This window comes from Balaenoptera acutorostrata, chromosome 2 (assembly GCF_949987535.1).
Source record: "Balaenoptera acutorostrata chromosome 2, mBalAcu1.1, whole genome shotgun sequence".
Lineage (NCBI taxonomy): Eukaryota > Metazoa > Chordata > Mammalia > Artiodactyla > Balaenopteridae > Balaenoptera > Balaenoptera acutorostrata.
Window position 1 is genome coordinate 33,927,165 of NC_080065.1, and position 19,237 is coordinate 33,946,401.

General features: G+C 36.6%; 1 protein-coding gene across 1 annotated transcript in view; it reads right to left on the minus strand.

Annotated features, from left to right (window-relative positions):
- NUP155 (nucleoporin 155) overlaps nt 1–19,237 on the minus strand; it is a 73,663-nt gene that overhangs the window by 38,029 nt on the left and 16,397 nt on the right. The window contains exons 7-13 of the mRNA XM_007192191.3: nt 9,804–9,909; nt 8,884–8,957; nt 8,479–8,570; nt 6,430–6,527; nt 5,785–5,937; nt 4,234–4,334; nt 1,728–1,898 (exon numbers count right to left, since the gene is read on the minus strand). Coding sequence (XP_007192253.2) covers nt 1,728–1,898; nt 4,234–4,334; nt 5,785–5,937; nt 6,430–6,527; nt 8,479–8,570; nt 8,884–8,957; nt 9,804–9,909 — 795 coding nt within the window. The remainder of the gene's footprint in view (nt 1–1,727; nt 1,899–4,233; nt 4,335–5,784; nt 5,938–6,429; nt 6,528–8,478; nt 8,571–8,883; nt 8,958–9,803; nt 9,910–19,237) is intronic.

Consider the following 19,237-nt stretch of genomic DNA (forward strand, 5'->3'; position numbering starts at 1 on the left):
TTTCAACTACTTATAAACTTATCCACATGGAAAAAAAAATCTCAATAAACAAAATAAGATGACAAACCAGGAAAAATGTTTGAGACTAAATCACAAAAAGTTAGTTTCCTTGACATATAAAGAACCTCTATAAATAAAAAAGAAAAAGACAACTTAATAGAAAAGTGGATATACAATAGGAACAGATAATTCACAGAAAAATAAACACTAGAAGAGACAGTCAATCTCACTCTTAATAAGATGGCATATTGTACTTGCACAAGATGTAAGGAAACAAGCACTCAACATTCACTGATAGTGAATGTAAGTATACAGGGAACCTGGCAACATCTATCAAATTGATAAATACACATACTTTTTGATCCAGTAGATGTAATTCTACAGCTTTACTCACACACAGGCAAAACAATATATGCACAAGGTTGCAGCATTATTTTTATTTTTATTTTTTTAAAATTATTTATTTATTTGTTTGTTTTTATTTTTGGCTGTGTTGGGTCTTCGTTTCTGTGCGAGGGCTTTCTCTAGTTGCGGCGAGCGGGGGCCACTCTTCATCGCGGTGCGCGGGCCTCTCACTGTTGCGGCCTCTCTTGTTGCGGAGCACAGGCTCCAGACGCGCAGGCTCAGTAACTGTGGCTCACGGGCCCAGTTGCTCCGTGGCATGTGGGATCTTCCCAGACCAGGGCTCGAACCCGTGTCCCCTGCATTGGCAGGCAGATTCTCAACCACTGCACCACCAGGGAAGCCCCAGCATTATTTTTAAAGGCAAAAGATGATCTATTAATAGGGGCCTAGTTAAATATGGTACATTCATATAAAGGAATGCCTTTCAAATATAAAATAGAATGAGAGAGTTCTTTATATATTAATATGGAAAGATATCTAAAATGTATCTTTGAAACATAAAAAGCAAAGTATAAAACAGTGCATACAATATGCTATTGTTTGTTTATAAATATACTTGCATTGTTTGTAATATTGATATCATAACATATCTCTGGAAAGATACAGATTCTGATGACATGGGTGTCTGTAGGGAGGGGACCCAAACCAGAAGGGAGATTTTATTGTGTATACCCCTCTGCTACGAGTGGAATTTTGTCAATGCATTGCTACTCAAAAAATAAATATTAAAAAATTGTTTTTTTAACAAGTGAGGACTACATGATAAGAAATAAACATAGCTTGTTTTACTAATTTTATGCTGAATACTGTTGATAGAAATGCTACTTTAGAAAAAGTATAATATCAATACTTTATAAACAGCAAGTTCTTGGGACTTCCCTGGTGGCGCAGTGGTTAAGAATCCACCCGCCAATGCAGTGGAGACAGGTTTGAGCCCTGGTCCAGGAAGATCCCACATGCCGTGGAGCAACTACTGAGCCTGCGCTCTAGAGCTCTAGAGCCCGCGAGTCACAACTACTGAGCCCACGTGCCACAACTACTGAAGCCTGTGCGCCTAGACTCCGTGCTCCACAACAAAGAGAGGCCACCGCAATGAGAAGCCTGTGCACTGCAACGAAGAGTAGCCCCCCCCCTTGCCACAACTAGAGAAGGCCCGCATTTTTGGTATTTATAAACTATTCCTTAAGAATATTTTAAGAATAAACATTCCTAAGTACTTAGGTAAACGACTCTATTAAGCAACTACTGCAGAATACTTTGACCAAAATGTTAAATATGGCTTCTCTTCTTTTTCTCTCCACCTTAACAGATGATGTACATACCTGTGCTGAGAGGAGAACAAACTTCTTTGGAGGCAACATGTGCTGCTGTACAACAACTGGTGAGTCAGTTATGGGAATATGATCCTTATTTAAGGGTGTGATTATCTTATCTACTTTGAACTCATCTATTGCAGAAAGAGCCCAGGAATGACCATCAACACGAGTAGTCATCTATGTAGAAGAAATAAACGTTTTATACATATTATTAAAGTTACATGAGGCAAAACCTTCTAAAAAGAAAAAAAATACAATCTTTAAATAATGTAGGGTTTAACAGATTAATAATAATACATTAGCACGAATATTCTCAAAAGTCTGTATTTAATTTTCTAATGTCTATTCTTTTAATCAGGCATCTTCTATGATAGTAAATCTTTTCATACCAGAAGACAAAGGCAAAATTTTCTTAGGATAAACTATAAACAGTATTTACTAAAATTACAATTTTTTCAATAACTGAAGACTATACTTTCTACCCTCTTTCCAGGGTAAATTGATCTACACTGGTAGGTTCAGTGCTTAAATCTGCTGACATACAGTTTTTGTTTTCTTCTGAAGTTATATCTGCTTTCTAAACTAAGATACTCTCTAAAAAAGTGTCTAGTCTTCTAAAATACTTTATTATAAAAATTTTTAAGCATTAATAAAATGTTGAAAGTACAATAAATGTCCATATGCCTGATACCTAGATTCAACAATTGATACCATTTTGTCCTATTTGCTTTCTTCTTTCTATATTTTTTCATTTATTGAACCATTTGAAAGTTATGAATATCATGTCACCACTAAATACTTTTGCATGCACCTCTTAAAAATAAGGATGTTTTCTAACATAACCACTATACTATCCTAACATGTAAGAATATTAACATTTCTCTAATACAATCTAATGCTCAGTCAATACAGAATTTTTCCATTGACCTAATGTCTTTTATAGCTGTTTTTGGGAGACCAGAATTTGATTAAAGTTCATGAGCTATATATATATATATGTGTGTGTGTATATATATATATATATATTTAAAGTCCACATTTGTTTGAGAACTCAAGTATTATAGAGATGAAGTGATACGATGTATAGTATCTACTTTAAAAATAAAAACGACAGCTAACGTTTATCAAGCGCTTCCTGTGTGCCAGGTAGTGTTCTGAGCACCTTACACACATGATCTCATTTAATCCCACAACCACCCCACAGAGGTAGGTCCTATTAAAAGTGTTATAGATTAGGAAATTGAGGACCAGAGACATGTTAGTCCTTTGAGTCACCGCTTTGAGGAAATAGAGCCAGATTTCAAACCTGCACCCCCTAACACTGTGCTCCCATCAAGACAGGGTTTATATCTTCCTGAGTTCTGAATCCTTACAGTCTGTCGCATAATGAGGCACACAGTTATGTGCTCAGTAAAATTCAAAGGATAAAGAAAAGAATTTGAGAAAGGTGCTCCTTGCCTCCATACCTACCTCCTGACTCTACCTCAGCTGCTTAGGCCATGTCAGAAACTTGGAAGAGCCCATTCAAACCATGCCCCCATTCCCAGGAATTGGTTCTTCCTCCTCCCATCTACACACACCTTTTCCCACTCCCCCTAACCAGAAGGGTTCACGTTTGAAAATAACCAGAAGCAGCTAGTGACACTAGAACCAAAATGCCTTTAAAGAGATGGCTCCAAAGAGAGTCTCAGACATTCACACCCTAGTGGGGGTTGGTCTATCTCGTTTGACCAGCTATGCAAACATGAGCTATGCTAGGGCATCTAGGAGGACAGATGGGAGTGGAGTAGGGGACAGCAAGGGGAGTGAGTAGAGATGGCCTCCTCTCAGCATCTCCTGGGCTGGGGGCTGGGGTGGGTGGCCTAGGTGTGGGATTGGGCCAGGATAGGCTGGGGCCGCACCTCTCACCCAGGACCTCTCCGCTGACTTCGTGGTATACGTGATATTTACTTTTAAAACACAATCATGTGTTTGTGTGTATACATTTATATATGTGGGGAAGAGATATGAAACAAGATGGAGAAATGGGTAATTTCTTAATGTGGGATTCAGTTTACCATTCTATTTTTTGCATATGTTTGAAATTTTCTATAATTAAAAGAAAAAATGTTAAATATTTAGGCGGAACTACAAATTAAAGAGATCATAAGAATAAAATTCTAAGTCATAACTATAATGGATGGCCTCAAAATAACTAAAAATATAATATATTTAAGTGGGACAAAGATCATTTCAGAAAAGATATAGGCATTTTCAGGTACATTATGAAGAACATTCTAAAAGGGTTCCAATGTTTTTGTTAAAGGTTTTTTTAACGAGTACCATAATGACTTCTAATCTCACAGAGGAAAAACAAAAAATTAACAGTATATACTTCTTTTCAGTATGACTGCTAATCATATAAGATTATTAGAAGCAAACAGTAATAAATCAGAAGATAAAGTTTCTCATAATTTTATTCTTCACTTAAAATTATGTAAAAAATTCTTTATAATCTCTCAGGATAACTTACCTGGGTTTCCATCATTGGCTTTTGGAAAGGAAATGTATCATGGTTGACACACCACAAAATGTCATTATCTTCATTTTCTGAGGCTGCCATCAGTAGAATACCTAAAAGTTTAATATGTAAAATCTTATATGATGTCAAATAATATATATCCTCAATAATCATAATTATTATGATTATTAGTGACATTAATACAGATACATAAATATACAGCATTAATCTTTATAAACAAGTCGCAAAATAAACAAAAATAAATCCCCTAAAAGGATATATAATTAGTGCCAGGGTAGCATTATTAAGTGTTCTAGACCTTATACTGCACTTCTTTCAGGTAAACACAACTTTTTTTTTTCACATTTTAACATTTCTAAAGTTACTATATGATCCAGCATTCCATTCTTAGGTATATAGCCAAAAGAAATGAAAACGTGTCCACTCAAAAACTTGTACATAAATGTTTATAACAACATCATTCATAATAGCCAAAAAATAGAAACAACCCAAATGCCCACCAAATTATAATGTGGTACACTCACACAATGAAATATTATTCAGAAAAAAAAAAAAAAAAGAACCTGCTACAATAGATAAACCTTGAAAGCATTATGCTAAGTGAAAGAAGCCAGTCCCGTATTTTCCAACTCCATTTAAATGAAATGTCGGAAAGAGGCAAATCCATAGAAACAGAAAGTAGACTAGTGATTTCCCAGGGCTGGGAGAAGGGGGAAATAGGGAGTGACAGCTAATGGGTACAGGGTTTCTTTCTGCAGTGATGAAAATGTTCCGAAATTAGATAGTAGTGATGGTTGTACAACTCCGTGAATAAACTAAACACTAATAGATTGTACATTTTAAAAGGTATGTAAATTATATCTCAATTAAAGCTGTTATTAAAAATGTTATGAAGGTACATGATACAATGTACTTGAAAAAATTCTATTTGTAAAGGAAAGTTCAATTTGGGTGTTGAAAAATAAAATATTAGAAGACACAGTAGAATAAGCAGAGAAAAGGCTTTAAAATGATTAGAAAATAAAAACAAATTGTTTTACAAATGCTTTCTCATATTGATGAAAACCACATACAGATTTTCCAAGTTTTGATGTTTAACTAGAATCTCATTTTTTAAACTTAATTATGAATCCAAAAGAGTTTGTTATTAAAATTTCATATTTTGACAGGCAAAACTCTCCACATCCATAAAGACACTGACAAAGCAGGCGTGCTATCAGGAAAGTCATTTTAAGTTTGTAACAGTTTATAACTCTTTATAACAGTTTATAAAACTGATTTTGACCAATGAGTTCATGTACAAGGCTAATAAAACAATTTTAAAACTACTTAGATATTTTAAAAAACTATATTTTTAATATATATGCCAATGAAAAATGTGAAATATAAGCTAATATAAAAAAAGAGTTCCTGGATTAAAAAAACCCAAAACATCCTGAACTTCATTGGAAATCTCTGTTATTTTCAAATGCCTCAAAATGCATTCTAATTTTAATAATTTTAAGAATCTAATATTAAATCTGATAGTATTTCAGAATTTACCTTTACTATAAAGAGCTTTATGTACTTTTGAAGGCTTTTCCACCGTTGAAGATGCTGAGAATCCAGGAGGTAAGCGGATGTGGACCAGTGTCAATGTATTAGGGCGTGCCCATGGCTGTCTGAACAGACAAGTGCTGAAATATAGTCTTACGCCTGATGATGGGGTAAAATTATCCATCATTAACAGGAAATAAAAGACATGAGGTACATGTGTTGTTGAAACAATTCCACAGAAAAACACAGAACTCTGTTAAAGCCATATATCACTTTCCTGACTGATCTTAAATCACCATGCGTACTACCAGCTGAAGTGGTTTCTAAGACATCACTTGGAATTGAGAGGTAAATCAACACAATTCAGTAGAAAGAACCTACAAGTATAAGACAAGGGAGCCTGCGTTCCAGTTCAGGCTCTGTCACTAAATGTTAGCCACTTTACCTTTCAGGCCTGGTTTTACATCTATAAAATGAGGAGACAGAGTGAGTGGAATCTTCTGATTTTTCAAAAGCCTTAATTTTATGAATTATTAATACGGCTTATAATTGATACAGAAGTAAAAACATATTTTCAGTCATAAATTTCCAAACCTGAAGATTATAAAAAGTTATCACAGTAATAGCACACATATAAATAAAACAACATACCTGCATGTGTGACAGCCAATAACTGACAGTCCAGTGATTCGGAGTTTTCAATCACTGCTATTTGAACAATTGGTTTAAAAACAGAACGATCTATGGTCCTAGAAGAAAGAAAAACTAAAGTTTATTTTTAAAATATATCTACTCAATTACAAGGAATATATTCCACCAGGATTTTTACATGTTTAAATATACTAAAATAGTTTAAGGCTACTTTTTAGGAAAGTAGTGCAAAAGCAGCAAGAACTGGCAAAAACCCTTGAATGTGTGTTCTTTACATTAATATTGTTAAGAGTAATCTTTTTTCAAAGACCACAAAAGAAAGCTAAATCCATTGGGTAAATGGTTAATGGGGAATAAGCTGTTCTTAGAGCATCAAAATATCATTGAAAAGATTACCACTAATTAAAAAGGGGGAAAAATGAACCTTCATAATGGTGAGATCTGGTGAATACCACCTTAACCAAGTGTTCATAATAGGAAAACTGGTACTATGGGCCTCTTAATGTAATACTGTAAGAAGTTCGCATCATGTATGTGATATTGGCTAAAAACAATATTATCCTGGGACTTCCCTGGTGGCGCAGTGGATAAGACTCTGTGCTCCCAAAGCTGGGGGCCTGGATTTGATCCCTGGTCAGGGAACTAGATCCCACACACATGCTGCAACTATGAGTTCTCATGCCACAACTAAGGAGGCCTCGTGCCACAACTAAGGAGCCCTGGAGCCGCAACTAAGACTTGGCAAAACCAAATAAATAAATAAATAAGTAAATAAATAAACAAAGAACAATATTACCCTGAATCTATAGATAAGGAAAAAAAAATTCAGAAAATGGGATATTCTACAAATAACTCTCTTGCCCCTCCCCACTAAATGTCAACATTTGAAAAAGGCAATAAGAGGTCCATTTTATATTAAAGAGACTAATGACCAACGCAGCTCATGTGCTCTGGCTGAATGTGGAGAAAAATGTAAAGAAAAACAGCTATGAAAGATTTGGGGGACTACTGAGTAATTTTAATATGGACTATATAATTAGGATAACATTACAAAATTATTAATTTTTTAGGTGTGGTAATGATAATGTAGTATATGAGAGCTTAGGAGATGGAAGCTGAAGGGTTTAAGGGTGAAAGTCATGTCTGCAACTTACTTTCAAATAGGTCTTAAGAGTGAGCAAATAAGGCAAAATGTTAACAACTGGTGAATTTAGATAAACGGTATATCAGATTTTATCATGCTATTCTTTTCATTTTTCTGCGGATTTGAAAAAATCTTTCCCAAAAAAATTAGGAGAAGAAAAAGGAAACTTTGTTTCAAATTGCCTGCCTTGAGAATGTTTTGGTCATTGAAGACCAAGGAAAACATGCTATCACTAGGATAGCTGATTGTAGCAGTGACCCAGGCACACAGAAAACAGAAACTGAAAATCTGAGGTCTTTGTTAGGTGAAGAGAATTTCTGCAGCTAAGTCACGTGTGACACATGCAAATAGCAGTGTATAGTGTCTGAAAACTTGGCTTTTAGGTTGGATCTCAGCACTTTTAGGAGTTAGACCTCAGGCAAATCATAACATCCCTTAGTTTTAGTTTCCTCAAGAATACAGTGAGGCTAATACAACTGTGAAATTCTGTATTTCCCGAAACGTACGTGTGTCCGTTATCAGACCAATGAAACTACCATGTAGACCTGTTAAAAGGGTGGAGTAGTTACAAAAGGGGAAACTTTTGAGACTTGCAGTTTCCTAGTCATAATACCTATAATGCCTGCATAGACCACTTAGAGAATAATTTCAAACTCCAAGGAAAATCATAGGTCAAGCTGTCCTTTACGCTGTAAAACCAGTCTGCCTTATGTTTCAAACCATCCAACATAAGAATAAAAGGAAGCATTGCTAGCAACTGTTTCAAACATAACCTACGATGTCACCTCCTTCAATGTTTCTTATTTTCTGGAGATATTTTGAGGAGGGAATAATTTTAGTATACTGCATATAAATAATATAATTATGCCTGCAAATGAAATGCCTGAGAATAAATTACATATTACCTAGCAATGTTTCCAGCAGCAGAAACAATAGAATTCTGTGACACTGAGGCAACTCTGTTCATTCCTTGTCCATCATGGCCCAAATCATACACCTGTGAATAAAAAATCATACCCACTTAAACATGATTATAAACTGTATATACTTTACAAAATAACCTTTTAAATAAACTTTTATTAAATAAACTTTTCCTTTTTAGGGATCCTTTAATTTTGGTACTTCATATAGGTATGAAAACATTCAGAGATTAACAATTTCATAAAAAGGGGGCCTTAAGAAGCGGTTTGGGTTTTTTTTGTTTTTAAAGCACACAGTTCATAGGAAAAGCCCAAGAGTGACTAAATCTTGTTCCTTAAAAACAGGGATGTTCTTCCCCTCTTATATGGTGGTATAATATTAATACTTACTTGTATTACTCCTTTCTCCGATCGTGTATATAAAATATTTCTTGAATTATCAATTGCAATTTGAACAATAGGATCTAAGAATAAGACAGAAGAAGAAGAAAAAAAAAAAACAGAGGTTAACAAATCAAACACAGTAGCCACTTACAACACATTAAAATTGCTGATTTACATTCAGGGCTTTTCTTTTGTTTTGTAGGTAAGTCTTAGGGTAGTTGCACAAGGACAAAGCCAAGAAGCATTCAGGTCAGACAACATGCGAAAAAAAGCAAACATCATATACTGTGACTGGGTTAAGAGCATCACGAATAAGTTATTCTGTCCTTTAAATTAATTTTAAGCCAAACCAAAAACAAGTTCCAAATTATTCCTTCATTCAACATATAATGAATGTTTACTATATGCTAGAAACACATAAAATAATTATACCTGGTCCATTCCTTCAAGAAACTTACAGCTTAGTTTAATAATTCATTGTGTAAAAGAAAATAATTTAAAAATTCAGTCATATTAACATTTTTAGATATATTTATCTTACTTTACTGAAGCATTTTAAAATTACTTCACCTGCCTAAATCTCTCAATTAAAAACTCAGATATATTCATTTTATGCTGGGAATTTCTTTCAGACCAGGCAAAACATGTATGAAATGTCTGAATGTCTAACTCTCTCACAAAGACACGGGTGGTTTAAGTATATATAGCTGTTGTAGACACATGTTCTATGGTGCTACATTTATAGGAACTTGGGAATAAAACTCATGCTGTTTTATCATCTCCTCTCCCTTTAAAAGACGATATGAATATATAACAAATACTGTTTAGTAAGAAACTGTTTCAATTAAGAATGAGAATTTCTGAAGAAAATGTTAGGTCAGTGATTTGTTAAAATTTTTTGTTTGCCAAATTTGTTTTCTACTCACCATCTTCTGAGAATGTGAACTGTAGTAACGAAGGAACAAGGAAAGAAAGTGCACTCTTTGAGTGGTTTATTTTCCTACACCTCTGGCTAAACCAGCCTGCTTCTGCCTTAAAAGAAAAAATTGAAAGACATACGACTTGTAAATGTAGGTACCTCCATCATAGCAACTATTACATACTTATGTTTATAAAGATTCTCAAATCTTAGTAAAATACCAATAATTGTAAACTAAAACATACTACTCAAAAATAAGTACTGAGAAGTACTAAGTTTAGTCCTGTAATTAAAAATAGAAAATGTATTTAATGAAAATCAAATCACTGCTCTCAATGAAATCGGCTATGTCTATTGCAGCAACCTCAGTAATGCTATGTTAGTGAACTCATTTTAATTATCTTAAAAACTCCTATTTGAAAGCAGTAAGGGAAGTAATAAGCGTAGTTTATAAGTGTCAAAAGTACATAGGATAGAGGTATTTTTATCTCTTCCCACTACTGCTAAAAGGCAATTTAAAAAATAGTAGCCACCACCATCATAATCTACAGTCTGCCCCTCAATGATCGAGTTTTGCCATACTTAAATCTACAACAAAATCTTTTTTTTTGTAGTTAACAAAACCAAGAGAAATTGGGTAAGTAAGAGATACAATATCATAAAAAAGCTAACCTCAGTTCTAATCCTATCTCTGCCACTAATTAGCTGTGTGCCTATGAGAATACTTGTCTTATCAGTTTCCTACTGTTTACCTTATGATAAAGGCAACAATACAGTAAAGGGGAAAAATAATGGAGCAAAGGATACAAAGACATTTCAGAGTAAACACAAATGACCAATAAATACATGAAAAGATGCGCAACCCAACTAGTAATAAAAAACAATTGTCTTCTGTCTGACTGGTCAAAATTAATAAGTTATAAAATACCAGGGTTAGTGAGAGTGAGGAGGGAGAGGAAAGGGATACAATCACAGATGCCTGCTAAGAGTCCAAAACTCGTAAGAGGGCAAAATGAAAATAGAAAATTCAGTTTTAAATACACATGTACTATAATACAACTATTAGAATTCTAAGTCTCCACACTAGAAAACCTCTACAAGTGTGCACAAGGAGGCTTGCAAAAGAACACTTATCACACCATCATTTCTGAAAGGTATAATAAAAACCTAGAAGTCTATCAAGAAAGGAATTGTTCAATCATGTATCAATACATCCATTTTATGGACAATCATGCAGCAATCACAAAACTAACACATAGTCTATCTATCAGATACTGACAAGGAAAGACTTTCAAGGCACAGCTAAATGAAACAAAGCCAATTATGGGAATTCCCTGGTGGTCCATTGGTTAGGGCTCACCACTTTCACTGCCTTGGCCCAGTTTCAATCCCTGGTCGGGGAACTAAGATCCCGAAAGCCACACGGCGTGGGGGAAAAAAAAAAAGGCAGACAAAGGAAAAAAAAGCCAATATGAAACAAAACTTAAGTAATAATACAAGTAAAAAAATACATACACATAAGTATACTATGTATTTGTATACATGTATACACACAAATAAATACATATGTATTATCTATAGATATTTAAAGACATTTATAGGTATTTAGAAATGTATGCATCATGTTCTACAAGGACATACACAGAAATGACAATGGCTGTTACTTTTGGGGGAAGGACTGGGTTTTACACGTATGGTGTAGTCAGGAAGGACTACAACTTTAACTGCATGTTTGACTACTTTCCAAAAGAATATATTAATGTGCTATATAATTAGTAGATAAAGACTAAAGCTTATCAGAAACTAACACAACACTGTAAATCAACTATACTCCAATAAAAAAATTAATTAAAAAAAAAGACAAAAGCTTATCTATTCTTACTACATTAAGAGGGAGAGGGAGAGAGAAGATGATGGAAGAGTAAGACGCGGAGATCACCTTCCTCCCCACAGATACATCAGAAATACATCTACACGTGGAACTGCTCCTATAGAACACACACTGAACGCTGGCGGAAGACCTCAGACCTCCCAAAAGGAAAGAAACTCCCCACGTACCTGGGTAGGGCAAAAGAAAAAAGAAAAAACAGAGACAAAAGAATAGGGACGGGACCTGCACCAGTGGGAGGGAGCTGTGAAGGAGGAAAGGTTTCCACACACTAGGAAGCCCCTTCGCGGGCGGAGACTGCGGGTGGCAGAGGGGGAGCTTCGGAGCCACGGAGGAGAGCGCAGCAATGGGAGTGTGGAGGGGAAAGCGGAGAGATTCCCACACAGAGGATCGGTGCTGAGCAGCACTCACCAGCCCAAGAGGCTTGTCTGCTCACCAGCCGGGGCGGGTGGGGGCTGGGAGCCGAGGCTTGGGCTTCGGTCGGATCCCAGGGAGAGGACTGGGGTTGGCGGCGTGAACACAGCCTGAAGGGGCTAGTGAGCCACGGCTAGCCGGGAGGGAGTCTGGGAAAAGCCTGGACCTGCGGAAGTGGCAAGAGACTTTTTCTTCCCTCTTTGTTTCCTGGTGCTAGAGGAGAGGGGATTAAGAGCTCTGCTTAAAGGAGTTCCAGAGACGGGCGCAAGCTGTGGGAATCAGCGCGGACCCCAGAGATGGGCATGGGACGCTAAGGCTGCTGCTGCCGCCACCAAGAACCCTGTGTGCAAGCACAGGTCACTCTCCACACCACCCCTCCCAGGAGCCTGTGCAGCCCACCACTGCCAGGGTCCCGTGATCCAGGGACAACTTCCCCAGGAGAACAAACGGCGCGCCTCAGGCTGGTGCAACGTCACACTGGCCTCTGCCACCGCAGGCTCGACGCGCATCCGTACCCCTCCCTCCCCCCGGCCTGAGTGAGCCAGAGCCGCCGAAGCAGCTGCTCCTTTAACCCCGTCCTGTCTGAGCGAAGAACAGACGCCCTCAGACGACCTACACGCAGAGGCGGGTCCAAATCCAAAGCTGAACCCCGGGAGCTGTGTGAACAGAGAAGAGAAAGGGAAATTTCTCCCAGCAGCCTCAGAAGCAGAGGATTAAAGCTCCACAATCAACTTGATGTACCCTGCATCTGTGGAATACCTGAATAGACAACGAATCATCGCAAATTGAGGAGGTGGACTTTGGGAGCAAGATATTATCATTTTTGCTCCTTCTCCTCTTTTTGTGAGTGTGTACGTGTATGCTTCTGTGTGAGATTTTGTCTGTATGGCTTTGCTTTCACCATTTGTCCTAGGGTTCTGTCCACCCTTTTTTTTTTTTTATACTTAAAAATTTTTTTTCCTTAATAATTATTTTTTATTTTAATAACTTTATTTTATTTTATCTTATTTTATTTTAGTTTTTCCTCTTTCTTTCTTTCTACTTTTTTCTCCCTTTTATTCTGAGCCGTGTGGATGAAAGGCTCTTGGTGCTCCAGCCAGGCATCAGGGCTGTGCCTCAGAGGTGGGAGAGCCAACTTCATGACACTGGTCCACAAGAGACCTCCCAGCTCCACGTGATACCAAACGGCGAAAATCTCCCAGAGATCTCCATCTCAACACCAAGACCCAGCTTCACTCAACGACCAGCAAGCTACAGTGCTGGACACCCTATGCCAAACAACTAGCAAGACAGGAACACAGCCCCATCCATTAGCAGAGAGGCTGCCTAAAATCATAATAAGGCCACAGACACCCCAAAACACACCACCAGACGTGGAACTGCCCACCAGAAAGACAAGATCCAGCCTCATCCACCAGAACACAGGCACCAGTCCCCTCCACCAGGAAGCCTACACAACCCACTGAACCAAACTTAGCCACTGGGGACAGACACCAAAAACAACGGGAACTACGAACCTGCAGCCTGTGAAAAGGAGACCCCAAACACAGTAAGATAAGCAAAATGAGAAGACAGAAAAACACACAGCAGATGAAGGAGCAAGGTAAAAACGCACCAGACCTAACAAATGAAGAGGAAATAGGCAACTACCTGAAAAAGAATTCAGAATAATGATAGTAAAGATGATCGAAAATCTTGGAAATAGAATAGACAAAATGCAAGAAACATTTAACAAGAACCTAGAAGAACTAAAGAGGAAACAAGTAACCATGAACAACACAATAAATGAAATTAAAAATACTCTAGAAGGGATCAATAGCAGAATAACTGAGGCAGAAGAATGGATAAGTGACCTGGAAGATAAAATAGTGGAAATAACTACTGCAGAGCAGAATAAAGAAAAAAGAATGAAAAGAACTGAGGACAGTCTCAGAGACCTCTGGGACAACATTAAACGCACCAACATTCGAATTATAGGGGTCCCAGAAGAAGAAGAGAAAAAGAAAGGGACTGAGAAAATACTTGGAGAGATTATAGTTGAAAACTTCCCTAATATGGGAAAGGAAATAGTTGATCAAGTCCTGGAAGCACAGAGAGTCCCATACAGGATAAATCCAAGAAGAAACATGCCAAGACACATATTAATCAAACTATCAAAAATTAAATACAGAGAAAAAATATTAAAAGCAACAAGGGAAAAGCAACAAATAACATAAAAGGGATTCCCCATAAGGTTAACAGCTGATCTTTCAGCAGAAACTCTGCAAGCCAGAAGGGAGTGGCAGGACATGTTTAAAGTGATGAAGGAGAAAAACCTACAACCAAGATTACTCTACCCAGCAAGGATCTCATTCAGATTTGATGGAGAAATTAAAACCTATACAGACAAGCAAAAGCTGAGAGTTCAGCACCACCAAACCAGCTTTACAACAAATGCTAAAGGAACTTCTCTAGGTAAGAAACACAAGAGAAGGAAAACACCTACAATAACAAACCCAAAACATTTAAGAAAATTGGAAGAACATACATATCGATAATTACCTTAAATGTAAATGGATTAAATGCTCCAACCAAAAGACACAGACTGGCTGAATGGATACAAAAACAAGATCCATATATATGCTGTTTACAAGAGACCCACTTCAGACCTAGGAACACATGCAGACTGAAAGTGAGGGGATGGAAAAAGATATTCCATGCAAATGGAAATCAAAAGATAGCTGGAGCAGCAATTCTCATATCAGACAAAACAGGCTTTAAAATAAAAACTATTACAAGAGACAAAGAAGGACACTACATAATGATCAAGGGATCAATCCAAGAAGAAGATATAACAATTGTAAATATTTATGCACCCAACACAGGAGCACTTCAATACATAAGGCAAATACTAACTGCCATAAAAGGGGAAATCGAGAGAAACACAATCATAGTAGGGGACTTTAACACCCCACTTTCACCAATGGACAGATCACCAAAAATGAAAATAAATAAGGAAACACAAGCTTTAAATGATACATTAAACAAGATGGACTTAATTGATATTTATAGGACATTCCACCCAAAAACAACAGAATACACGTTTTTCTCAAGTGCTCATGGAACATTCTCCAGGATAGATCATATCTTGGGTCACAAATCAAGCCTTAGTAAATTTAAGAAAATCGAAATCATATCCAGTATCTTTTCTGACCACAATGCTATGAGACTAGATATCAATTACAGGAAAAGATCTGTAAAAAATACAAACACATGGAGGCTAAACAATACACTACTTAATAACCAAGTGATCACTGAAGAAATCAAAGGGGAAATCAAAAAATACCTAGAAACAAATGACAATGGAGACACGACGACCCAAAACCTATGGGATGCAGCAAAAGCAGTTATAAGAGGGAAGTTTATAGCAATACAATCCTACCTTAAGAGACAGGAAACATCTCAAATAAACAACTTAACCTTGTACCTAAAGCAATTAGAGAAAGAAGAATAAAAAAACCCCAAAGTTAGCAGAAGGAAAGAAATCATAACGATCAGAGCAGAAATAAATGAAAAAGAAATGAAGGAAACAATAGCAAAAATCAATGAAACTAAAAGCTGGTTCTTCGAGAAGATAAACAAAATTGATAAACCATTAGCCAGACTCATCAAGAGAAAAAGGGAGAAGACTCAAATCAATAGAATTAGAAATGAAAAAGAGAAGTAACCACTGACACTGCAGAAATACAAACGATCATGAGAGATTACTACAAGCAACTGTATGCCAATAAAATGGACAACCTGGAAGAAATGGACAGATTCTTAGAAATGCACAACCTACCGAGACTGAACCAGGAAGAAATAGAAAATATGAACAGACCAATCACAAGCACTGAAATTGAGACTGAGATTAAAAATCTTCCAACAAACAAAAGCCCAGGACCAGATGGCTTCACAGGTGAATTCTATCAAACATTTAGAGAAGAACTAACACCTATCCTTCTCAAACTCTTCCAAAACATAGCAGAGGGAGGAACACTCCCAAACTCATTCGACGAGGCCACCATCACCCTGATACCAAAACCAGACAAAGATGTCACAAGGAAAGAAAACTACAGGCCAATATCACTGATGAACATAGATGCAAACATCCTCAACAAAATACTAGCAAACAGAATCCAACAGTACATTAAAAGGATCATACACCATGATCAAGAGGGGTTTATTCCAGGAATGCAAGGATTCTTCAATATATGCAAAACAATCAACGTGATACACCATATTAACAAATTGAAGGAGAAAAACCATATGATCAACTCAATAGATGCAGAAAAAGCTTTCAACAAAATTCAACACCCATTTATGATAAAAACCCTCCAGAAAGTAGGCATAGAGGGAACTTTCCTCAACATAATAAAGGCCATATATGACAAACCCACAGCCAACATTGTCCTCATTGGTGAAAAACTGAAACCATTTCCACTAAGATCAGGAACAAGACAAGGTTGCCCACTCTCACCACTATTATTCAATATAGTTTTGGAAGTTTTAGCCACAGCAATCAGAGAAGAAAAAGAAATAAAAGGAATCCAAATCAGAAAAGAAGAAGTAAAGCTGTCAGTGTTTGCAGATGACATGATACTATACATAGAGAATCCTAAAGATGCTACCAGAAAACTCCTAGAGCTAATCAATGAATTTGGTAAAGTAGCAGGATACAAAATTAATGCACAGAAATCTCTTGCATTTCTATACACTAATGATGAAAAATCTGAAAGTGAAATTAAGAAAACACTCCCATTTACCACTACAACAAAAACAATAAAATATCTAGGAATAAACCTACCTAAGGAGACAAAAGATCTGTATGCAGAAAATTATAAGACACTGATGAAAGAAATTAAAGATGATACAAATAGATGGAGAGATATACCATGTTCTTGGATTGGAAGAATCAACATTGTGAAAATGACTCTACTACCCAAAGCAATCTACAGATTCAATGCCGTCCCTATCAAACTACCACTGGCATTCTTCACAGAACTAGAACAAAAAATTTCACAATTTGAATGGAAACACAAAAGACCCTGAATAGCCAAAGCAATCTTGAGAACGAAAAATGGAGCTGGAGGAATCAGGCTCCCTGACTTTAGACTATACTACAAAGCTACAGTAATCAAGACAGTATGGTACTGGCACAAAAACAGAAATATAGATAAATGGAACAGGATAGAAAGCCCAGAGATAAACCCACGCACATATGGTCACCTTATCTTTGATAAAGGAGGCAAGCATATACAGTGGAGAAAAGACAGCCTCTTCAATAAGTGGTGCTGGGAAAACTGGACAGGTACATGTAAAAGTATGAAATTAGAACACTCCCTAACACCATACACAAAAATAAAGTCAAAATGGATTAAAGACCTAAATGTCAGACCTGACATTTAGGCCAGACACTATAAAACTCTTATAGGAAAACACAGGCAGAACACTCTATGACGTAAATCACAGCAAGATCTTTTTTGACCCAGCTCCTAGAGAAATGGAAATAAAAACAAAAATAAACAAATGGGACCTAATGAAACTGAAAAGCCCTTGCACAGCAAAGGAAACCATAAACAAGACCAAAAGACAACCCTCAGAATGGGAGAAAATATTTGCAAATGAAGCAACTGACAAAGGATTAATCTCCAAAATGTACAAGCAGCTCAGGCAGCTCAATAACAAAAAAACAAACAACCCAATCCAAAAATGGGCAGAAGACCTAAACAGACATTTCTCCAAAGAAGATATACAGATTGCCAACAAACACATGAAAGAATGCTCAACATCATTAATCATTAGAGAAACGCAAATCAAAACTACAATGAGATATCATCTCACACCAGTCAGAATGGCCATCATCAAAAAATCTAGAAACAGTAAATGCTGGAGTGGGTGTGGACAAAAGGGAACACTCTTGCACTGTTGGTGGGAATGTAAATTGATACAGCCACTATGGAGAACAGTATGGAGGTTCCTTAAAAAACTACAAATAGAACTACCCTATGACCCAGCAATCCCACTACTGGGCATATACCCTGAGAAACCCACAATTCAAAAAGAGTCATGTACCAAAATGTTCATTACAGCTCTATTTACAATAGCCAGGACATGGAAGCAACCTATGTGTCCATCATCAGATGAATGGATAAAGAAGATGTGGCACATATATACAATGGAATATTACTCAGCCATAAAAAGAAACGAAATTGAGTTATTTGTAGTGAGATGTATGGAGTTAGAGTCTGTCATACATATTGAAGTAAGTCAGAAAGAGAAAAACAAATACAGTATGCTAACACATATATATGGAATCTAAAGAAAAAAAAAAAAAGGTCATGAAGAACCTAGTGGTAAGACGGGAATAAAGACACAGACCTACTAGAGAATGGACTTGAGGATATGGGGAGGGGAAAGGGTAAGCTGTGATAAAGTGAGAGAGTGGCAAGGACATATATACACTACCAAACGTAAAAATAGATAGCTAGTGGGAAGAATCCACATAGCACAGGGAGATCAGCTCGGTGCTTTGTGACCACCTAGAGGGGTGGGATAGGGAGGGTGGGAGGGAGGGAGATGCAAGAGGGAAGAGATATGGGGATATATGTATATGTATAACTGATTCACTTTGTTATAAAGCAGAAACTAACACACCATTGTAAAGCAATTATACTCCAATAAAGACGTAAAAAAAAAAAAAAAGAAGTATTCCCTACAGAGAGGTGATCACAATGATTAGTTAGATGAAGAGCAGTATAAAAGTACTTTGGATATACCTCTTATGAGATAGACTTCCAGTGTTTATGCACTCAGATGCTTTCTTTAACATACACTTTAAAAATTTCTAATTATGAGGCATCTAAAATTTTACAAAGATAACATCACTGACACATATGTGCCCATAACTAAGATTAAACAGATGTTAACATTATGCTTTATTTACTTCCCATCATTCCTTTATTGAAAGAAATAAAACATACTCCTCTCAACACCCTCATCCCTCTTCCATTGCTTGATCCCTAGAGGTAAATTTTGTGTTAAAATTGCTGCATGCCATACCTAATTACTTTTATATTTTTATTAATCAGGCATTTATTTGATCACCATAATGACTAAAT